Source organism: Anguilla rostrata, chromosome 6, assembly GCF_018555375.3.
Source record: "Anguilla rostrata isolate EN2019 chromosome 6, ASM1855537v3, whole genome shotgun sequence".
NCBI lineage: Eukaryota > Metazoa > Chordata > Actinopteri > Anguilliformes > Anguillidae > Anguilla > Anguilla rostrata.
The window spans coordinates 36,616,181-36,637,325 of NC_057938.1; the positions used below are offsets into that span (position 1 = coordinate 36,616,181).

Consider the following 21,145-nt stretch of genomic DNA (forward strand, 5'->3'; position numbering starts at 1 on the left):
TATGTGTAAAGTATGTGTACGTGTACAGTATGTGTATATATGTGTGTATGTGTATGTGTACAGTATGTGTATGTGTATATATGTGTGTATGTGTATGTGTACAGTATGTGTAAAGTATGTGTATGTGTATATATGTGTGTATGTGTATGTGTACAGTATGTTTATGTGTATATATGTATGTATGTGTATATATACAGTATGAGTACTACCTCTTCTGCAGACTGATCTGTTGAGCTCTCCACTGCTGCAGCAGCTCCTTCCCCTCTTCTGCCAGGCTGAGCTCCATGCCCTCCAGCTGGCAGAACTGGGAACACTGGAGCTCAAACTCATACCACAGGCTATCTGTCTCCCCCTTCAGCACCTACAGAGCACAGGCTGGTTTAGAATACACCCAGCACTTGCACTGATCACACAGACTAACTAATGCAACCAGCATGTCCAGTAACCACAGTCTCACTCTTATAGTCTGCATCCATAGGTAAGCTAACGTTCACACTAGGCACACTCTTACAATAAGAACCATTGCAGCCAGGGCTGACATTTACAGTACAGTCAGATAATTTCACAACTTTAATCCATAACTTTGCACATAGTGTCTTTTGCTGTCAAAACAGGAATCAACTATCAAGCTAATGAGATGCCTTTCCAGTAAAACTGAATAGAAACTGGATAGGATGTGCAAGGAAGTGAAAGGAAAATAATTATCTACAGCAGTGGTGCCCAATCATGTGCCATGGAGGGCCGAGAGTATGCAGGTTTTCATTACCACCAATCACTACACACCTGCTGATTCCACTAATTAACACACGTTCCACCCGAGAGGAGAGAACTAATTTGTGAAATCAGGTGAAGTGATTGGCTGCAATGAAAACCTGGCTACTCTCAGCCACTGAAAACGCGATTGTAAATGAATGGCATTATGCTTTGCAGGAGTGATTCTTATTGGAGAAAATGGACACAGAGCTAGGAGGGCAAGCATGACCTTAGCTCAGGCCACCTCAGCTTGGGGCCAAGACATACCTGCAGCTGGTCAAGATGGGCGCGCAGGGCAGTGGGCATGTCGGAGGCACAGGGAAACTCGGACTGGAGGCTCTGCTGGTTCTTTTCTAGCTGGGCCCTGAAAGCACTGCTGGCAGCTCGGTATCTGAGAGAGAGGCGCAGACCCATTTTATATTGTTACTGTATGTAAATAACATTTCACCTATTCCCAAGCCATTTATTTGTCTGTTTATATATATGTGGTACATGTATTTATTATTTCTGACTTGTGCCAGTCTCATTGCTCAGGCAAAGGCGTGTTCTCTGAAGCATATACTGCACGCCCCTGTGCTGGGCAGTCCTAACTTCAGAAGAGTACACTTCTTGAACTGCTGGCACAGAGGAGATGCCAGAGGAGGTGACCAGTGCACGACGAGACTCAAGACAATCCAGTTGACTGCACCGTTCACCTCCCTGGGTCATGCTACCACCAATTCTGCATCATCGGGTAGGGCTTTCAGCCTAAGTCGGCACTGGAACACTATCTGAACAGGATGAGCTACCGCACTCCTCCTGAACAGATCCGCCAACACATCAGCCAGACTCTGTTATACACGAGCCCCACCTGTCCATGTCCTCCTGGGCAGCTGATCCCTCATCTGGAGATGAGGTCTTGATGACGGTACGCTCTGGCATCTGTTTGACTTCCACGGTCTCTGCCCTCACTATTGCTTGAGAAAACTGAAACACAAGCTCATCGTCTTCAGTTGGTCTTCAAAACGGTAACTTCACATCTAGTCTAAAGCCCTTCATTCATAGCTACATACATCCTGTACACACTAAAGAGGAAAATCACAGACAGAATTCCACAGTACCTTGGGTGCCAGTGGACCTTCTGAAAAACCTCTGCGGCAGACCGGGTGTGGGCTTGGTTCTCTCTGGTAGCTGCAGAAAAAATAAAACAAATGACATTCATAAATTACACAACTCATGTAAATAATGAGAGAAGATCAGGCATTCTATTTCTTTAGGTACATTTTCCTCTGGGCAACATTCACTGTGGACACAAAACCCTTCCTTTCCAAGATTCTCTTAAAATTTAAAATCTCTAAAACTATAACATATCTATACCTGAATAGTTAAAAGGCCAGAAAAAAGTGCATATTGTGTATATAAATACCCTGTGTATGTGTGAATACAAATTATTAAAACTTTTGTTTATATATTTTTGCTTAAATTACAGAATTTGGTACAGTAGCTTCCTGGTTATACTCAATTTTCAGGGATATATATTCTCAGCCATTGAAACACCAATTAACATGGAATTTAACTTGCCCCCACAACTTCCCTGGAAAATTATATCTGTATTTTTTCAAGATTGGTTAGCCTGATTCCATTTAGTCCAATTTCTAAGCTTATTGTACATCCATATTCCATATCTCACTCCCCCTCTGTCTCTCTAAAACATAATACGAGAACCATTATTCATATCATGGGATATAACAATACATTATCGGTATACATATTCCTACAACAATTTTGTGCATTTTTATTCAACCTTTTGCATCTCTCTCTCCTTGATCCCTCTCTCTTCCTCCCTCCCTTCATACCTGATTCCAGTGATCATTGTGTCCTTGGTATGTACGGTCATCTTCTGTTTTTCTCCAGGGCTCAGTGTATCCGACAGTGCCTTCAGGGCCTCTGGTCGCTGGCCGGCATCTGCATGCAGGAATGCCTGGAAACACAGAGGACTCTACAAGTCTAATATCTACCAACCCAGGTCCAAAGCCTTAACATCTATCAACCCAAAGCTCTTAAGCTCCAATATCTATCAACCTAAAACTCCAACATCTACCAACCCAAAAGCTCCAAATCTCCAATAAATATCAAACAAAAAGCTCCAAAGGTCCAACATCTATCAACCGAAAAGCTCCAAAGCTCCTAATTATATCAATCCAATAATCCGAAGCTCTAACATTCATCAACCAACATCTACCAACCCAAAAGCTCCAAATCTCCAACATCTATCAACCAAAAACTCCAAAACTCCAAGATCCATCAACCCAATGCTTCAAAGCCCCGACATCTATCAACCGACAAACTCCAAAACTCCAACATCTACCCACAAAAAAATCCAACATCTACCAACCCAAAAGCTCCAAAGCTGCAACACTTATCAACCCAAAGCTCCAAATCTCCCACATCTATAAACCTAAAAGCTCCAAAGCTATAAAATCTATCAACCGAAATGCTCAAAACTTCAACATTTACTAAACAAAAAGTTCCAAAACTCCAACATTTACCAACCCAAAAGCTCCAAAGCTCCAACATCTATCAACCCAAAAGCTCCAAAGCTGAGTTTCGCAGGTAAATGCAATGCATGTTAAAAGTAAATAATTAACAAAATATATTCAGATAACTATGATTAGATTAGATTTTAAATTAAAACATAATATTTTCACTTAACATACAGCTTTAGCAGCACATCAAATGCTCTCCGCCATATCATCATATTGGCCCATGATATCAGTCATAATCTCATCTGATAACAATGCAATTTTTTCTTACATTATTATCAGGCAATATTGATGTGACCCCTCTGTTATCATCCATCCCTATGCATATCATATTATACTAGGGATGTAAATGGATATCCAAATATTCAGATACTCATTTAAAATGTAAAACACAGGTAATGAAAACGAGTAATAAGTAGTTACACGTTTTCCATAAAATTATTTTATTCCTTCGTAGACTGCATTTATTTAGCATGCACTAAATATGTAAGAAGTCATAAGTAGAGAAATACACTGAGCTGCAGTTGACAGCTTGATTATGAGTAAGATTAAGATCTACTAGTCTGAATCTAACAAACATTTCATTAACACAGATCTGAAGCTCAAACTACTGTCATTTATTTTTGGTAAAAAGACAACACTACATCATTTCAAAAAAACAATAAATAAAAAATGATATCTGAATAATATTTCAGAAGAGAAAGCAAACATCCAATTAGCAAATTATAAATTATTTACATCCATATTAGACACGATAATACAGTCAGCCTGTATTTTGTGTGATATGTTACAACTGCTGATAGAAAATTCCAAGGTAGCTTTCCATGTACAGTGACCTGAAAAATTATTTGCCTCTTCCTGATTTCCTCTATTATTGCATATTTTTCACAAAATGTAAAATTAGACAAAAGGAACATTAGTAAACACAAAACGCATTTTTTTATTTCATGTATTTAATGAAAACAGTGATCATACTTTTTAAAATTTTTAAATTATTATTATTATTATTATTATTATTATTATTGTTGTTGTTGTTGTTATTAATAAATGGTTGCACAAACTTTAGCAGCAATAACTGCCACCAAATGCTTCTTACACTTTGATATCAGTCTTCCACATCAATGTGGAGGAATTTTAGCCGACTCTTCGTAGGTTTTCAAGCATGAACTGCTCATTTCAGGTCCTGCCGCAGCATCTCTATTGGGTTCAAGTCAGGACTTTGACTAGGCCACTCCAAAACTTTAATTTTTGTTGTCTTTTCAGCCATTCATGCACTTTCCTTGCGTCTTACTGCACAGCCCAATTATGCTTAAACTTCAACTTCAACTTCACAGACAGATTACTGGACATTCTCCTTAAGAATTTTTGTTTGACTGTTGGTATGATGTTCTTACAGTGAAATGTTGTATTTGCTTTACACCAGACATAATGGGACTCGCGTCCTCCAAAAGGTTCCACTTCTGACTCATCTGTCCATAGCACATTATCCCAAAAGCCATGGGGATCATCCAGTTTTTTTTTTGCAAATGTGAGACAAGGATTGATATTTCTTTTGGTTAGCAGTGGTTTTCACCTTGCTAATCTCCCATGAATCCCATTTCTGCCCTGTCTCTTTCTTATGTTAGAGTCATGAACAGTCAGCTGAGGCTAGAGAGGCCTGTAGTTCTTTGGATTGTTTTCTTGGATCCTTTGTGACTTCCTGGATGAGTTGTCGCAGCACCCTCGGAGAAACTCTGGCAGGCCAGCCACTCCTACGAAGATTCACCACCATTCCAAGTGTTCTTCATCTGAAGATAATGGCTCTCACTGTGGTTCAGTGGCATCACAGATGATGCCTTAGAAATGGCTTTGTATTCCTTTCCAGATTGACATATTTATATTTCAACAACTTTTTTTCTCATCTCTTCTGGAATTTCCTTTGATCGTGGCATAGTGTGCTTGTAGAAACTTTGTGGTGACTACTCCACTCTATTGGAAAGGTTCAATATGAGTGAAGTTTAGATTCAACAGGGCTGGCTGCAATCACGCCTGGCTGTTTTCATTCAGCTGAATCTAATTATCTATTAAATTTGGTTAATTGGTTGATTTAGTAACTAAGGGGATTTATTACTTTTTTTTATATTGGTGTTTGAAAACTTTTTTCATTAAATAAATGAAATAATTTTTTTAATGTGTTTTGTGTTTACTCAGTTTTCCTGTCGAACATTACATTTTTTTAAAAGAAATGAAACCATTTAGCGTGAAAATTATGCAATATGCAATACTAGAGGAAATCAGGAAGAAGGAAAATATTTTTTTCACAGTACTGTACATTGTTAACTTAGTAAGGTAGATTCTGGTCGCTGTCCCTGAGCAGGCCTAGGATCAGGTTAGTATGATTAGTAGGTTACTTATGCTATCTGTTCTTGAACAGGTCTAGGATCTGGGAAGTTAGTGAGGCAGGTTACAGTACCTCTTCCTGAGCAAGTCTAGGATCACAATTAGTCAGGTTAGTAAGGTTACTTATAGGACCTGTTCCTGAGCAGGTCTAGGATTGGCTCAGTGTGGTTAGTAAGGTTACTTACGCTATCTGTTTCTAAGCAGGTCCAGGATCAGAGAGGTTAGTGAGGCAGGTTATAGTACCTGTTCCTGAGCAGGTCCATGATCAGAGAGATTAGTAAAGCAGGTTATAGTACCTGTTCCTGAGCAGGTTCAGGATCAGGGAGGTTAGTAAGGCAGGTTATAGTACCTGTTCCTGAGCAGGTTCAGGATCAGGGAGGTTAGTAAGGCAGGTTATAGTACCTGTTCCTGAGCAGGTCCAGGATCAGGGAGGCTAGTGAGGCAGGTTATAGTACTTGTCAATGAGCAGACCTACTGTATGACCAGTGAAATTAGTAACGTAATTATAGTATCTGTTCCTGAGCAGGTCAATGTTCAGTGAGATCAGTAAGGCAGGTTATGGTACCTGTGCCTGATCAGGTCCAGGATCAGGGAGGTTAGTGAGACAGGTTATAGTACCTGTTCCTGAGCAGGTCCATGATCAGAGAGGTTAGTAAGGCAGGTTATAGTACCTGTTCCTGAGCAGGTTCAGGATCAGGGAGGTCAGTGAGACAGGTTATAGTACCTGTTCCTGAGCAGGTCCAGGATCAGGGAGGCTAGTGAGGCAGGTTATAGTACTTGTCAATGAGCAGACCTACTGTATGACCAGTGAAATTAGTAACGTAATTATAGTATCTGTTCCTGAGCAGGTCAATGTTCAGTGAGATCAGTAAGGCAGGTTATGGTACCTGTGCCTGATCAGGTCCAGGATCAGTGGATGATGTCCCTGGGTTAAAATGCGTCAGTTTCTCACAATGCAAATCAGCCGTGTTAAAGTGTCCTTGTCCGATATCAAATCTCATTTGTTGTAAAAAGGCAGCTATCTCAGAGCGCACATCCTAGATGACAAAACAAACAATGCTTAACCTACAGATATGACAAAGGACTAGGTTATTTACATTTCTGCTATATTTCTTATTTGTCTTCTTCTTAGTATGATTAATGGTAATTTCCTCATAATTTACTCACAGAACTTCAGGAGGACAGGAACCTTTTGCAGCAGTGGCGACTGGTGAGCTGAAAATTGGTGGGGGGCAAAACTTTCCTTTAAACTGATCATTGATCTCAAACTGTTTTATTTAATTTTCAGTGATTAACAAGCATGCAAACTATCTGATTAATCAATTGGAAAGTGACACACAGCTTCTTCGCATTGTGTTAGGGAGATTAAATGATAAGTTGATTTAGAAAAATCTGTATTAATCACTAAGCAGTGGCAGAAACTTCCCCTGATTTTCCTTGAGTATCAATACAATTAATCCACAAAATAGCCTACTCAATACTATCATATATAGCCAGCTCTCCCCAAATACACAGTTTTAGCGAGTAGCCTAGGCCTTATAGCCTACATTTGTTTTCATTTGCGGTACGAAATTGTGCACATTTTTAATCAACATTATTTGCAGCTACATGCACTTCTTTCGCCGCACTCGTATTCATGGCAAATATCTGCAATGAGTAGATTGTAAACAATCCTGAAGTGCAGGTTTTATTTTTGCTGGTTATTCTGAAAGCTAACATGGTAGATAACAGAATGGTGTATCTTGTTTGTTAAGTGTAGACTACTTGGTGATAGAAACAGATTTTTAACGGATAAATTGAATTTATGATTTAATCCCCCTAACACGGTATGAAGACGCTGTGTGTTAAATTGCCATTTGATTAGTCCGATCGTTGGCACGCTTGATATTAAAGGAAAATTAATGAAAACAGTTTGAGATCAATGATTAGTTTTGCGCCCCACTAATTTTCAGCTCACCAGTCCCCGCTGTTTTTCAGTTAAGGTTTATTAGCGTTTAGAAAAAATTGTAATTAGTTAAACACACGCAATGCATCCTTGGCGAGCAATGGGTGCTTTTGCTGTATGTGAACCTATTTTCTTCCCAGTTTGGAATGCCCAGTTGTATTCATACCTGTGCTCATGCATGAATCAACAAATGAGATGGACAAAATTAAATTTTATCTATTTTATTTATTCTTCAAGGAAAATTAATCGCAACTGATTTCAAAGTCTTCCTTGCTGATACACTATATCATGCTGTGAATCACTTCTCAGCTGCAACTGGAATCAATAAATGCTAAGAGTATTTTAAGGTTGCTTTTAATGTGACTTGAAGTGTCCAACAGCCCAAGTAATACAGTATGTCAGAGCTTATAAAGGCATCCTTAGAAGCTTGTTGCCAAATTCAGTGCAGTGCATGACACTTGCGAGTATGGTTTGGAAATATACATTTCCCAGAAGTTGACAAACTCCTGAGCACTGTCAATAAACATTTAACACATTGTCCAAACTGGAAACAGCCCTACCCACAGCATATTATGAGAGTGATTACACAGCAAGGTATCATTTCTTGGTATCAAAACTTGATCCTGAACCATGCAAAACCAGATAGGGTAGCTGTTATTCATTTGCAGTACAATTCAAACTACAGCAGCATAAAAAGTACAGTTTTACCCCACATGTGTGGTAATGGTGATATATAGATGGGTGACAAATTAAAGAAAAAACCAACATAAAGTGTCTTAGTAAGGTGTTTGGCCACCAAAAACCACCAGAACAACTTTAATGCATCTTGGCATATATTCTACAAGTCGACTGGAGGGATGGAACACCATTCTTCCAAAAGATATTCCCTCATTTGATCTTTTGATGATATGGTGGAGAGAGGTGTCTAACACGTCAGTCCATTTACTCATCAAACCATTCAGCGACCCCTTGTGCCCTATGGATGGGGGCATTGTCATCCTGGAAGAGACCACTCTAATCAGGATAGTAATGCTTCATCATAGGATAAAGGTTCTCACTCAGAATAACTTTGTATTGATTCGCAGTGACACCTCCTTCTAAGGGAACAAATGGACCCAAACCATGGCAGGAAAATGTCACCCACAGCATAACAAAGCCACCAAACCTGCTCACTTTAGGGATCAAGCATACTGTTCTCTTGGTGTATGCCACACATGCACCCTCCCACTTGTCGAGTATATGATGAAGGATGACTCATCTGACCATATCACGTTTTTACACATCTCTGTTGACCAGTGCCTACCGCTTTTGCACCACTGAACTCTCAAATGTGGATTAATTTTTGTAATGAGGGGTTTATGCACTGCAACCCTACTTATAATATCCCTCTCTATGTAGTTGTTGACAGTCTGTTCTTGCTGACCCAGATTGATCATGTCCTGCTTTGACATTCTCAGTCACCTGAGCAAGAGTTGCTCTTCTCTTGTTCCTTACATATCGCACTAATGCATGAGCATCACTGTCATCAAATGTGCGCTTTTGACCACAATTTGCAACCCTATTTACTGACGTATTTCCCATAGAGATGTAAATGCAGATGTCACTCAAACTACTGTTCCTATTGAAACACTAGCCAATTGTGCAGTCTTTGTGACTGAAGCCTCTGCCATCCGTGGCCCAAATAATGAACCCTCTTTAAAAGTCACTTAAATCGTTTCCTCTTTCCATCTTGATCCAAAATCGAGGTCAACTGGGCCAACATTTTTATACATGCCACAGCATGATAGGATGTTAATTGTTTAACTGTATCATGCTGCACACCTGTATGGAAGCATCTGCATTTGTTATGTTTCTCCACTCAGGTTTTCATTTAATTTGTCACCCGTATATATATCATGCCATGGTAAAAAGAGATGCTGAAAGAGCTCAAGATATTGTTCATGGTAAGGGTTTCAAGAGACAGTACACTAAATATGAATTTGCAGACAATATAATAGTTAACGACCAATGCGTCGATACCACGTCTCAGTGCAGACTCGATACAATAATCCTCCCACTGGACTCAATTGCAACATGGGCAAGAACCCATGCTGAGAAATTACTAATTATTTGCACAAGAAAAATGGCACTGCATTGTCACTGGGTGAACTCTGGGAGACAGCTGGAATATTTACAAATAAATAACTCGTAACGATTGTTGTTCCTGGCAACCGAGTCTGTTTATGCAGAAAGATTTTTTTTCATTCCTCCAAGCATTGCCAATCAATGACAGAATTGACCATGATCACGATTTTGAACTGTGTACATGATGTTGAATTTAACTACAGTAATCCTTTACAAGTTAAATGCGAGTTTAATATAACTGTTCTCACTTTAAATGTCACTGCTTCGGGCAAAAACAAATATATTAATAATTTCATAATATTGCCGCATGTCTGTGGTCCTAAATAATCAGACTGAATTTAGCATGCCGGTATCGCTTGTAAACATTGCTGGTCATGTAATCAGGATGATTGCTTGACATGCTGCTAAACATAAAAGCTATCGATCTCTTGTTAGCAGAGGACTGAAGCACATGCAAGAAAACAAGCGAAGACAAACTGTTGGGACTGGGACAGGGATCCACCAACCTCCCACTGCTTCCTCACAGAGTGAGAGAGGTCCTCCATGTTCCTGAGCTGAGCTGTGGAACAGAACCTCTTCAGGTTCTCCAATGACCTCAGGAACTCCTCCAGAACCTCAGAGTTCATATGCTGCAGATTCACCTAAGAGGTTGAGGGATGAAGTTTGGAGACAGGGTTGAGAAACAGAAGTAGGATCGGGGGTGGCGTTTGGGATAGTGGTAGGATTGAGTGAGAGCACAGTTGATGACATAGAGGTTTGTTGAGGTAGGGGGGCAGAGTTGTGGGAAATGGTTACTCAGAAACCACTAGCAATTTATCGCTGCTTAATGTCAGGGTCCGTCACAACTATAACTAGACTAGCCAAAGTAGCCGACTCCATTATGATATATTAACCTGTATTTTATCAAGCAAGCTGAATACTGCCACATTTCTGAATGACTGTGTATAGAATGAAATTCTATCCAAAAAATAGACACTGTACGACTAGAAATATAAATTTACTACAAATCAATCCAAAGACATGAATAAGAAAAGACCGATCAGAGCAGAGCAAAGTAAACACTTGCCTCTTTTAGCAGTGCTTGCTCTTGTGAGAGCTCTTTCTTGCTGAACATTGTGATGGCCCTCTGGATGTGGTCCTGGAGTTGATGCATTGCCTTCTCAAATCTTTGCCTTGCCTCGGACTCAGAGTATGATGGGGGTGAGTGGCCTGTAACGGCCTCAGTGTGCAACTGGCGCAAAGGGCCCCTGAGAACCTCAGTGTGTATCTGTGGCAGGGGGCCCCTGCGAACCTCAGTGAAAACCTGTGCCAAGCAACCTTTGGGAACATCAGTGTGTGTCTGTTGCAGGGGGCCCCTGGGAACCTCAGTGTGTGTCTGTGGTGGGGGGCCCCTTGGAATCTCAGTGTGTGCCTGTGGTGGGTGGCCTCTGGGAACCTCAGTGTGTGCCTGCGGTGGGGGGCCCTTGCGAACCTCAGTGTGTGCCTGTGGTGGGGGGCCCCTGGGAACCTCAGTGTGTGCCTGTGGTGGGGGGCCCCTGGGAAACTCAATGTGTGCCTGTGGAGGGGGTCCCTTGCGAACCTCAGTGTGTGCCTGTGATGGGGGCCCTTCCAAACCTCAGTGTGCGCCTGTGGCAGGGGGCCCCTGGAAGCCTCAGTGGAAACCTGTGGTGGGGGGCCTTGCGAACTCAGTGTGTGCCTGTGATGGGGTCCCTTGGAACCTCAGTGTGTGCCTGTGGTGGGGGTCTTCAGAACCTCAGTGTGTGCCTGTGGTGGGGGCCCCTGGGAACCTCAGTGTGTGACCTGTGGTGGGGGCCTCTGGAACCTCAGTGTGTGCCTGTGGTGGGGGTCCCTTGCGAACCTCACTGTGTGCCTGTGGTGGGGGGCCTTCAAAACCTCAGTGTGTGCCTGTGGCAGGGGGCCCTGGGAGCCTCAGTGAAAACCTGTGGTGGGTGGCCCTTGTGAACCTCAGTGTGTGCCTGTGGTGGGGGTCCCTTGCGAACCTCAGTGTGTGCCTGTGGTGGGGGCCTCTGGGAACGTCAGTGTGTGCCTGTGGTGGGGGTCCCTTGCGAACCTCAGTGTGTGCCTGTGGCAGGGGGCCCCTGGGAGCCTCAGTGGAAACCTGTGGTGGGTGGCCCTTGTGAACCTCAGTGTGTGCCTGTGGTGGGGGGCCTCTGCGAACCTCAGTGTGTGCCTGTGGTGGGGGCCCTTGCGAACTTCAGTGTGTGCCTGTGGTGGGGGGCCCCTGGGAACCTCAATGTGTGCCTGTGGTGGGGGGCCTCTGGAAACCTCAATGTGTGCCTGTGGTGGGGGCCCTTGTGAACCTCTGTGTGTGCTTGTGATGGGGGGCCCTTGCGAACCTCAGTGTGTGCCTGTGGTGGGGGTCCCTTGCGAACCTCAGTGTGTGCCTGTGATGGGGGGCCCTTGCGAACCTCAGTGTGTGCCTGTGGTGGGGGGCCCTTGCGAACCTCAGTGTGTGCCTGTGGTGGGGGTCCCTTGCGAACCTCAGTGTGTGCCTGTGGTGGGGGGCCCCTGGGAACCTCAGTGTGTGCCTGTGGTGGGGGGCCCCTGGGAACCTCAGTGTGTGCCTGTGGTGGGGGGCCTCTGGGAACCTCAGTGTGTGCCTGTGGTGGGGGTCCCTTGCGAACCTCAGTGTGTGCCTGTGCTGGGGAACCTGTGGAAACCTCAGTGCGTGACTGTGGTGGGGGGCCCCTGGGAATCTCAGTGTGTGCCTGCGGTGGGGGGCCCCTGGGAACTGCAGTGTGTGCCTGCGGTGGGGGGCCCCTGGGAACTGCAGTGTGTGCCTGTGGTGGGTGGCCTCTGGGAACCTCAGTGTGTGCCTGCGGTGGGGGGTCCTTGCGAACCTCAGTGTGTGCCTGTGGTGGGGGGCCTCTGGGAACCTCAGTGTGTGCCTGTGGTGGGGGGCCCCTGGGAAACTCAATGTGTGCCTGTGGAGGGGGTCCCTTGCGAACCTCAGTGTGTGCCTGTGATGGGGGGCCCTTCCAAACCTCAGTGTGCGCTTGTGGCAGGGGGCCCCTGGAAGCCTCAGTGGAAACCTGTGGTGGGGGGCCCTTGCGAACTTCAGTGTGTGCCTGTGATGGGGGTCCCTTGTGAACCTCAGTGTGTGCCTGTGGTGGGGGTCCCTTGCGAACCTCAGTGTGTGCCTGTGGTGGGGGGCCCCTGGGAACCTCAGTGTGTGCCTGTGGTGGGGGGCCTCTGGGAACCTCAGTGTGTGCCTGTGGTGGGGGTCCCTTGCGAACCTCACTGTGTGCCTGTGGTGGGGGGCTCTTCAAAACCTCAGTGTGTGCCTGTGGCAGGGGGCCCCTGGGAGCCTCAGTGAAAACCTGTGGTGGGTGGCCCTTGTGAACCTCAGTGTGTGCCTGTGGTGGGGGTCCCTTGCGAACCTCAGTGTGTGCCTGTGGTGGGGGGCCTCTGGGAACCTCAGTGTGTGCCTGTGGTGGGGGTCCCTTGCGAACCTCAGTGTGTGCCTGTGGCAGGGGGCCCCTGGGAGCCTCAGTGGAAACCTGTGGTGGGTGGCCCTTGTGAACCTCAGTGTGTGCCTGTGGTGGGGGTCCCTTGCGAACCTCAGTGTGTGCCTGTGATGGGGGGCCCTTGCGAACCTCAGTGTGTGCCTGTGGTGGGGGGCCCCTGGGAACCTCAATGTGTGCCTGTGGTGGGGGGCCTCTGGAAACCTCAATGTGTGCCTGTGGTGGGGGGCCCTTGTGAACCTCCGTGTGTGCTTGTGATGGGGGGCCCTTGCGAACCTCAGTGTGTGCCTGTGGTGGGGGTCCCTTGCGAACCTCAGTGTGTGCCTGTGGTGGGGGGCCCTTGCGAACCTCAGTGTGTGCCTGTGGTGGGGGGCCTTTGCGAACCTCAGTGTGTGCCTGTGGTGGGGGTCCTTTGCGAACCTCAGTGTGTGCCTGTGGTGGGGGGCCCCTGGGAACCTCAGTGTGTGCCTGTGGTGGGGGGCCCCTGGGAACCTCAGTGTGTGCCTGTGGTGGGGGGCCTCTGGGAACCTCAGTGTGTGCCTGTGGTGGGGGTCCCTTGCGAACCTCAGTGTGTGCCTGTGCTGGGGAACCTGTGGAAACCTCAGTGCGTGACTGTGGTGGGGGGCCCCTGAGAACCTCAGCACGTTCCCGTGTTGGGAAACCCTTGTGCACCTCAGTGTCTACCTGTGGTGGGGTCCCAGTGAAGGCCAGAACTGCAGCCTGTGTGTCAGTCTGTGCTGAGGGGACAGTCTGGCTGTAAGTCTGGGTCTGAGTGTGGGAAAGGGTTTGGACACTGACATGGACCCGAACATGGGCCTGAACCTGAGTTGGGGACTGCTCGTTCGGTCTTGTTGAAGCCTGTGCATGGGGCCAGGCAGGATCCTGAGTTCGCATGGAGGTGCAAGGCTGGATCAGGGGTTGGATCTGGGTTGGGCTGTGGGCTTGAGCCTGGAGCGTCTGGGGTTGGGTCTGAGTTTGGCCTCTGGTCCGGAAACTTGTTTTAGACCTAGGGTGAGTTACGGCCTCGGCGTAAGAATAACCCTGGACCCTGGGCTGGGACTCCACCCTTTCCTGGTGAGGAGGGCACACCTGGAGGCGCGGTTTTGGTCTGGGAGCAGTTGGATTCTGAGGTTGAGGGGTGGTTTGGCATTGGGGTTCAGGGGTGCTTTTGAGCTGGTGTTGGGGGATGATTTGGGGCTGGCTCAATGGCGCCCCCTGAGTGTCAGACAGAATGAGGAGTTTGGGGGGTGGCTGGAACTCAGCTGGGCCTTGATGCCGTCGGGCCCCGAGAGAGCTGAGCATCCCCACAGTCTCCTGAGAGAAAGCCAAGAAAACAAGAAACACAGAACACACTTTAAAAACTGGACATACTGACCATTCATGCAAAGGGTTCATCGCTGCTGTGATTATCCTCTGAACCTTTCTTTCTTCTCTTTTTTTTTTACAGGAGAGCAGACAGTCCACCCTACTTTCATATTTTTTGCCTTATTCAGACAGGGAGAGGACAGAAAGAGCACAAAAAGGATAGCAGCTCAGAAGGTTCCACGACCCATTCCTGGACTCAAATACAACTTCAAGGTCCACAATTCTACAGACTATACCACATTTTGCCAAACTGTGCTTTGTTTTATTCTCAATTTCCTGATGGGCAACTTGTAAAAAATTCAGACCTGGGTCAAATACGTATTTGTTTTGGATTCAAATACATTTCTGTGCTCTATTGATCTTGCCTGGTGTAATTCAGCCTGCCAATATGACCAGAAGGCAGGTTCTTCACTTTTTGAGTGGTTCCAATACACCAGACAAGATCAATTAAGTGTAGAAAGGTATTTGAATCCAAAACAAATACCTTTATTGTACGCAGGTCTGAAACAAATATATGCTATATACCAGTGGTTCCCAACCTCAGTCCTGGAGTACCCGCGTTCCAACCACAATTGCAATACCAGAATTTTAACAAGTTATTCATTTTTCTTTTCATGTTTAGAGGGATTATTAACCCACTTAAGCCACATCATGTCAAAAATTGCCATAAACAATAAAGTTACCATGTTCATATAGTGCTTATTGTGCTTTATTGCAAACAATTAAAAATAGAAGACGTAACAAACTTTTTGGACCAATTGAAAGACGGAGATCAGTCAATAGACCCCTGACCATGTAGCAGAACATGTTTAATTTCCAGTATTTCATAGAATGTTTTCTTGTCTTTCTGTGACGAGGATGGGTAATGTGGACAGGAAGAAGGCATGCTGGGTACCTGTGCCTGAGGGAGGGTGCTCTTGACTCTCTTGTGCATCTGGGATAGGTTGAGGTGCAGCACGGGCCAGCGGCTCCGCACAGCCTCCACCGCGACCCCATAGTCCTGCTCCTCCGCCACCACCTGTGCCTCCAGCTGCAGCCCACGAGAGATCAGCGCCTGAGCACGCCCCCCCAAAAAATAAACAGACAGGGGTGAACTGACAGCTCAGACTGAAACATACTGTATCTATACAGACAGTTGCCTGCCAGCCACGTACATCTCTACCCGCTTTTTCACAGCAGTCCTGAAACACATTTTATGAGTACAGTTATTTACCCTCCCGGGTGGACCCGGCGATTCATTTTTGTCCCCAGTAGGGGACATGAGTCTCTGGCTAAAACCTATGCTGTAAAAGATATTGAATAATAATAAAATAAATCTAATTTTTGAAAATATTTTCAGTGCAATACGTTTTTGTCATCCAAGACACTTGTCAAAAAATTGTAATACTTTTCTCCCGGGACTCAGAAGACTATTCACCAATCTAATTTTAGCTCCTTTTTATTTCTAATTTAATACTGAAGGTAAAATTGTTACAAAATAACTTTCACCTTCATTTCTTTCACCTATGTGTGCAGTGGCTGAATCTGATCGTTCGTATTTAGCATTTCGCCATATGGACCAAGAAGTCACTCTGGATAGATTGCAGGCCTCACTTTAGTTTGGGTGTCGTGACCTTGTTGGCCCCGCCTCTCCCTCTCCTTCAGGAGCTGGCAGACCTCCCACGCCTCAATCTCCCAGTGCTCCAGCTCGGCCAGCCTGCCCTCCAATGCAGACGCGCTCTTCTGCAGGTCCGCACTGGCACGTTCCACCTCATGCAGCTCCTGCATCACCTGCGCAGACATAGACGGCTCAGACTCCACCCCTTATACGCTTAGGTCACACCCCTTAATGTGCATGGACACTTCCACTCAGACATCTCAATATGCTAAGACCAAAGTCCCTGGCGAAGTCAGACCAAGCAACTCAAGGTATGCTCAAACCAGTAAATAAAACTGATAAGTCTTTGAACATACATTCCAAGGAAATACTTTTTTTATCAGACACAGCGTACGAAAAGTGCATTGAGTCCTACTTGTCTAGAACAACAGTCCAGAAACATCTGAGAATGAACCCAAAAGTGCTTATTTGTGCGTCCTTATAATGGTAATTCATTAAAGCTTTCCAAGACTGTGGTAGAGTTCCCCCTTTCCTAAAAACCGTTGCGGGATGCCAATGAAATGTGTCCGAGTAAGCTGACAGTGCTGATGACGCACCTTGCGGAGTTCCTGCTGGTTCTCAGGTGACCAATCGGGCGAGGCGGCGAGAGCATCCGCCTCCTTTAACTGTTTTATCATGAGCTGAAAAATGCAAAGAATAGATAATCACCGTAATCAATCGATTTCCAAGTACAATGACTGGTGAGAACATGACTAAGACAATCTGACCCAGCTAAAAATTCAAGTCTATTTCAATAGGTTTGTGGTTGACATAACAGCTTCCACACCCATCTTGGCAAACTGACGCTACTTGAGCCCCAGGCACTGCAGATAATTTGAGATGATCTTGTTGTATTTCCTGGATTAACTGGAAAGATTGGTTAAGGATGTGACAGAATTCAGCCAACAGATTGTGGCTGCTAAGATTCTCTGCAGCAACCAGACAGTCAGCTCCTGCCTTCCTTCTACACTCCAGAAGAGGTTGCTTAACAAGAGCTTATTGTACAACATCAAAGCTCAGTCCAAGGACAGAATACCCATTGCTAGCTATGGTACTGGCCACACACCTTCAGAAAAAAAAAACAAGTTACATCAATTCGGAAAGTTTCAGCTCCTGGGGTACAGTCACAACTATCAATGAGCAGGGTATGGAGTTAGTCATTTGGTTAGCCTATGCAGGCTGCTGTGGCTCTGCCTGAGGGTCTGTTACCGAAGGCACAGTACCTGCAGCTTCTTCCTGAATGTTCGCAGGGGGCCGGATGACACCTCCGCCGGTTCCGCCATCAGCAGCGTGGCTTCCTGGGTCAGCTGCTGCACCGTGGGGGGTCTCTGAGGAGCTCCAGGTGGGGAGGTCGCAGCCTGTTCGGAGAAACAGGGTCAACACCATAATGTAGCATCCCTATTACTCTGCCAGTGATACCATGGAAAAAAACACATATATTTTACCCTGAGCATCAATGTTTTCAATAGATCGGTTTCTTCAAGGATGCTTAGTCCAGGCTCAATATCCCTGAGACATTGTGTGGACTTGTGTCCAGGCTAATTTTGTTTACTTGAGTCTATCCAGTCTTGAGTCAGATGCAAAACATTTCTAAAGTGTTACTGTGCACTTTTATTCTGTACTTTTATTTTGATAGCACCCTTGTTATTTGCATTTGTTTATGTAGCAAGACATAATGACCTCTGATGTAGCTTTGAACAAAATCATACATGTAAAATGCAGTGTGGGTTCAGGAGATGCTCTTGGATTCAGACTGAACTGACAGATATGCATTAGAGAAACCCTCCCTTAGGGCGGACAGAGTCGGTTTGGGCCAAGCTTACACATCTGGTCCTGTTGATGAAGTCCGCCCATTGTTTGTTGAGGCTTTGCAGCTGGGCTGCCAGCTTGCGGCCGGTGCCCTCCTCCGTCACCTCCATCAGGTAGTTTCCCGCCTCTTTCAGGTGGGCATGACGAGTGCTCCACTCTGCTAGGCACTCTGCCATCACCTGAGAATGGGGACGTTACATATCATGGAACTTCAGAGATATCGTAATGCCTGTACCATTATGCTTCCTTGCATCCAATTGGCTTAAAACAGGATCATGAATGTTACCTTAAAAAGCAAGCAATCAATCTATCAATCAATCAAAATAATTTATAGTCCCAGGTGAAAATCTGATGTAAAAGAGCAATTTCACATAAAAACACAGATATACATATATATATAATATAATATAATATAATATAATATAATATAATATTAACTACAAAAATAAAGCATAAGCAGTAATATTGAGTACAGTAATGAAATTCAGCACCAGATGAAAAGAATATATTCAATTAATTAATAAATCTTCTGCATAAAAATGCAGCAACCAGCCAATGATTGCTTGGCAGAGGGGGAAGTGGTTTTTGGGAGGTACCTCTGTACGGGGAGCTTCCTGCTCCAGCCAGGCCAGCAGAGAGCTCAAGCCCTCATTGTACGTGTCCCAGGCAGACAGGGCCTGCTCCATGGCGCTCCTCGCTCCCGCCACGGCCTCTATCTTCAGCGCAGTCTCCTCCTCCGCCTCCCTCACCTGCTGGGAGACACGCTGGGCGTCCGCCGCTGGGGGAGGCGTGCGGGGGTGCAGGGGTGAACGAGGGTGGGGGTGAAAGAGAGTGGGGCTCATTCGACTTGGCAAAAACAGGTGAGGCAACGTTTAATATGGAGCAATAACATTACTAAAACATTAACAAAAGTGCATATTGAATTAGTGTGACTACTGTACGTACAATGATGTATACACGCATGCACGAACACACAATACGCACATTCAATTCTATTTTATGTTTTCTAGCACTTTTAACAGAGAACAGTCACAAAGACCGCAAAAAGAAAAAAGAAGCATACCAAAAAATGCAAACAGAGCAAACATCAGGCCCAAACCCCCAAGTAGTAAGCACATGAGGTAAAACGCTCTTAAACAGTGGGGAGAAGAAACTCCCCGATGGGAAAAAATCTTGAGAGGAATCCAGCTATAGAGGGGGAGCCCATCCTCTGCTGGCTGGTCTGGTGTAAAGCAGTGGCAAAGTGGAACGCAGCAGAAATGGAATAAGGGATCTATGCACACGCACATACACATACACATACACACACACAAACACAAACACACACACATACACACTCTTACCCAGGGCAGCCTTGCTGGTGTAGTTGTTTGCCACCAGTTTCATCTTTCGTAGGGAAGACTCCAAGTGTGTGATCAGGTCATTCTTGTCCACAGTGTCCTGAGACAACACAGACTCATCATCTCTCTGTCAGATAACTCTTTCGCAAGCTCACTGCTCCAGTTTACCACAGTAAAACAACAACACAAGCAGCACGGCACCTGTAAACAACCCTTATAGCGATCCACCCAGGCCTCCATTACACGCCACAGTGACCACTTACGTGCCAGTCCTGGAGCCGCACACGCACAGACTCCTGGGAATTGTAGGCCGTTCCCCAGGACCGCAGTTTGATGTCAGCCTGGGCCAGCAGCTCCAGCACTGCGTACCGGAACTCCAGGTAATCCAGTATCATCCCTTGGTACTTGGCTGTGACACGGGCACTTGTGAAGCTGTCAAGGAGTGTCAGGTTTGGTGTCAGGCAGTACATTACAGTAGAGTATATTATTTATATAATTAGCCAATGCTACACATCTACAGAGTCCCACTGAATTATAGAGAAACAACACACTTTATTCAGCAGCTATTTTTATGCTGGGTGATTTTTATATAGTAGCTTGCTTTTTTAAATTACATATTATCTGAAGAACTTCAAGCGCCTTTCTCAATAGTGTAATGGCAGTGTCAGGATATGGAAGTGCCTATGCTAACAGAACTTTTAATCAAACCTGTAATCACCTGGTTATATCCACAGGCCCTTGCTCATAAGTATGCTGATAATGATTATATTATTCATCCAGGTCACACACAGGCATAATTAAATGTTCTATTGTGGCCCAGGTAAAAAAGCAAGAATAAGTTCTAAGTGCAAGCAGCTATAACCAAACAAAAGACTTTGAGAAGTATACTGTGACTTCAACGTCCAAGTGTATGACATTCAAATGTATGACATTCAATTTTTCCATGAGGCTGTCTGGGGATTCTTAAAAATTGTGACAGCTATATTGTTGCCCTGCTTGAGGATGAGACTCAAGCTCTTCGTTCATTCTTTTCAGGGAACTAAGATCATTGCTTGAGACTAAGGGAAGTGTGGCATTTTAATTACTGAGGGGCTCTTACCGTCGGTTCAGCTGGTCCAGTTTGTCCACCGGCACCAGGGTGGAGCCGTACACATCTTCGTTGCAGAAAGTGCGCAGCGTCTGCAGGTGGTCGTCCATGTCCTTCAGCGTGGTCTGAAGAGGAAAAGACATGAACAACAGCCCTACTGTTCCAAACCATCATCTGCTCTTCATTTACCCCTATAATGACCACCCTGCAGCTGAGGGTGACCCCAGTTTTAATAAAATCATTTACCCACAATATGCTGTAATGCGATGGCTGTTTAACACACTAGAACATATCTGAAATATATCTGAATTGTGATGGTATTATGATGTTACTATTATGAACCTGTGCAGGAAATGACATTAAGTTGCATTCATATAGCAGATACTCTTATCCAGAGAAACGTACAATGAAAGAGAGCTTAAGTGCATTTGCCAGACCAGGCTAATATGATTCCCAGACGAACAAAGGTGAATGCACTATCAATAAATCACTACTTATGCCTACCTAGAAACATAACACAAATAAGAGATTCATATAAAACCATAAAGCCTGCTCTTACATTTGTTAATCAATTACAAAAGAAAAAGTAAGAGGGGGTGGGACCTGTAGGTAGTCTATTAACTAACAAATAATCAATGAATATTAAAAGTGAAATATTTCTTCTGTTTTGTTGATCACTCAATGGAGCTCCCTACTGCTG

The 21,145-nt window shown here is 45.0% G+C and overlaps 2 protein-coding genes across 2 annotated transcripts in view; both read right to left on the minus strand.

Moving 5' to 3' along the window:
- LOC135258030 (nesprin-2-like) overlaps positions 1-10,876 on the minus strand; it is a 93,032-nt gene extending 82,156 nt beyond the window's left edge. Inside the window, exons 1-8 of the mRNA XM_064341226.1 lie at positions 10,790-10,876; positions 10,230-10,364; positions 6,542-6,691; positions 2,589-2,713; positions 1,854-1,923; positions 1,604-1,719; positions 1,021-1,144; positions 210-361 (exon numbers count right to left, since the gene is read on the minus strand). Coding sequence (XP_064197296.1) covers positions 210-361; positions 1,021-1,144; positions 1,604-1,719; positions 1,854-1,923; positions 2,589-2,713; positions 6,542-6,691; positions 10,230-10,364; positions 10,790-10,876 — 959 coding nt within the window. The remainder of the gene's footprint in view (positions 1-209; positions 362-1,020; positions 1,145-1,603; positions 1,720-1,853; positions 1,924-2,588; positions 2,714-6,541; positions 6,692-10,229; positions 10,365-10,789) is intronic.
- Positions 10,877-11,511: 635 nt separating this feature from the next.
- The window catches only part of LOC135258032 (nesprin-2-like), a 31,278-nt gene continuing 21,644 nt past the window's right edge, over positions 11,512-21,145 (minus strand). Inside the window, exons 13-23 of the mRNA XM_064341227.1 lie at positions 20,458-20,570; positions 19,622-19,790; positions 19,362-19,458; positions 18,615-18,796; positions 18,033-18,197; positions 17,433-17,567; positions 16,767-16,850; positions 16,167-16,343; positions 15,469-15,627; positions 13,413-14,522; positions 11,512-11,628 (exon numbers count right to left, since the gene is read on the minus strand). Of these exons, the coding sequence (XP_064197297.1) occupies positions 11,512-11,628; positions 13,413-14,522; positions 15,469-15,627; positions 16,167-16,343; positions 16,767-16,850; positions 17,433-17,567; positions 18,033-18,197; positions 18,615-18,796; positions 19,362-19,458; positions 19,622-19,790; positions 20,458-20,570 (2,508 nt within the window). The remainder of the gene's footprint in view (positions 11,629-13,412; positions 14,523-15,468; positions 15,628-16,166; positions 16,344-16,766; positions 16,851-17,432; positions 17,568-18,032; positions 18,198-18,614; positions 18,797-19,361; positions 19,459-19,621; positions 19,791-20,457; positions 20,571-21,145) is intronic.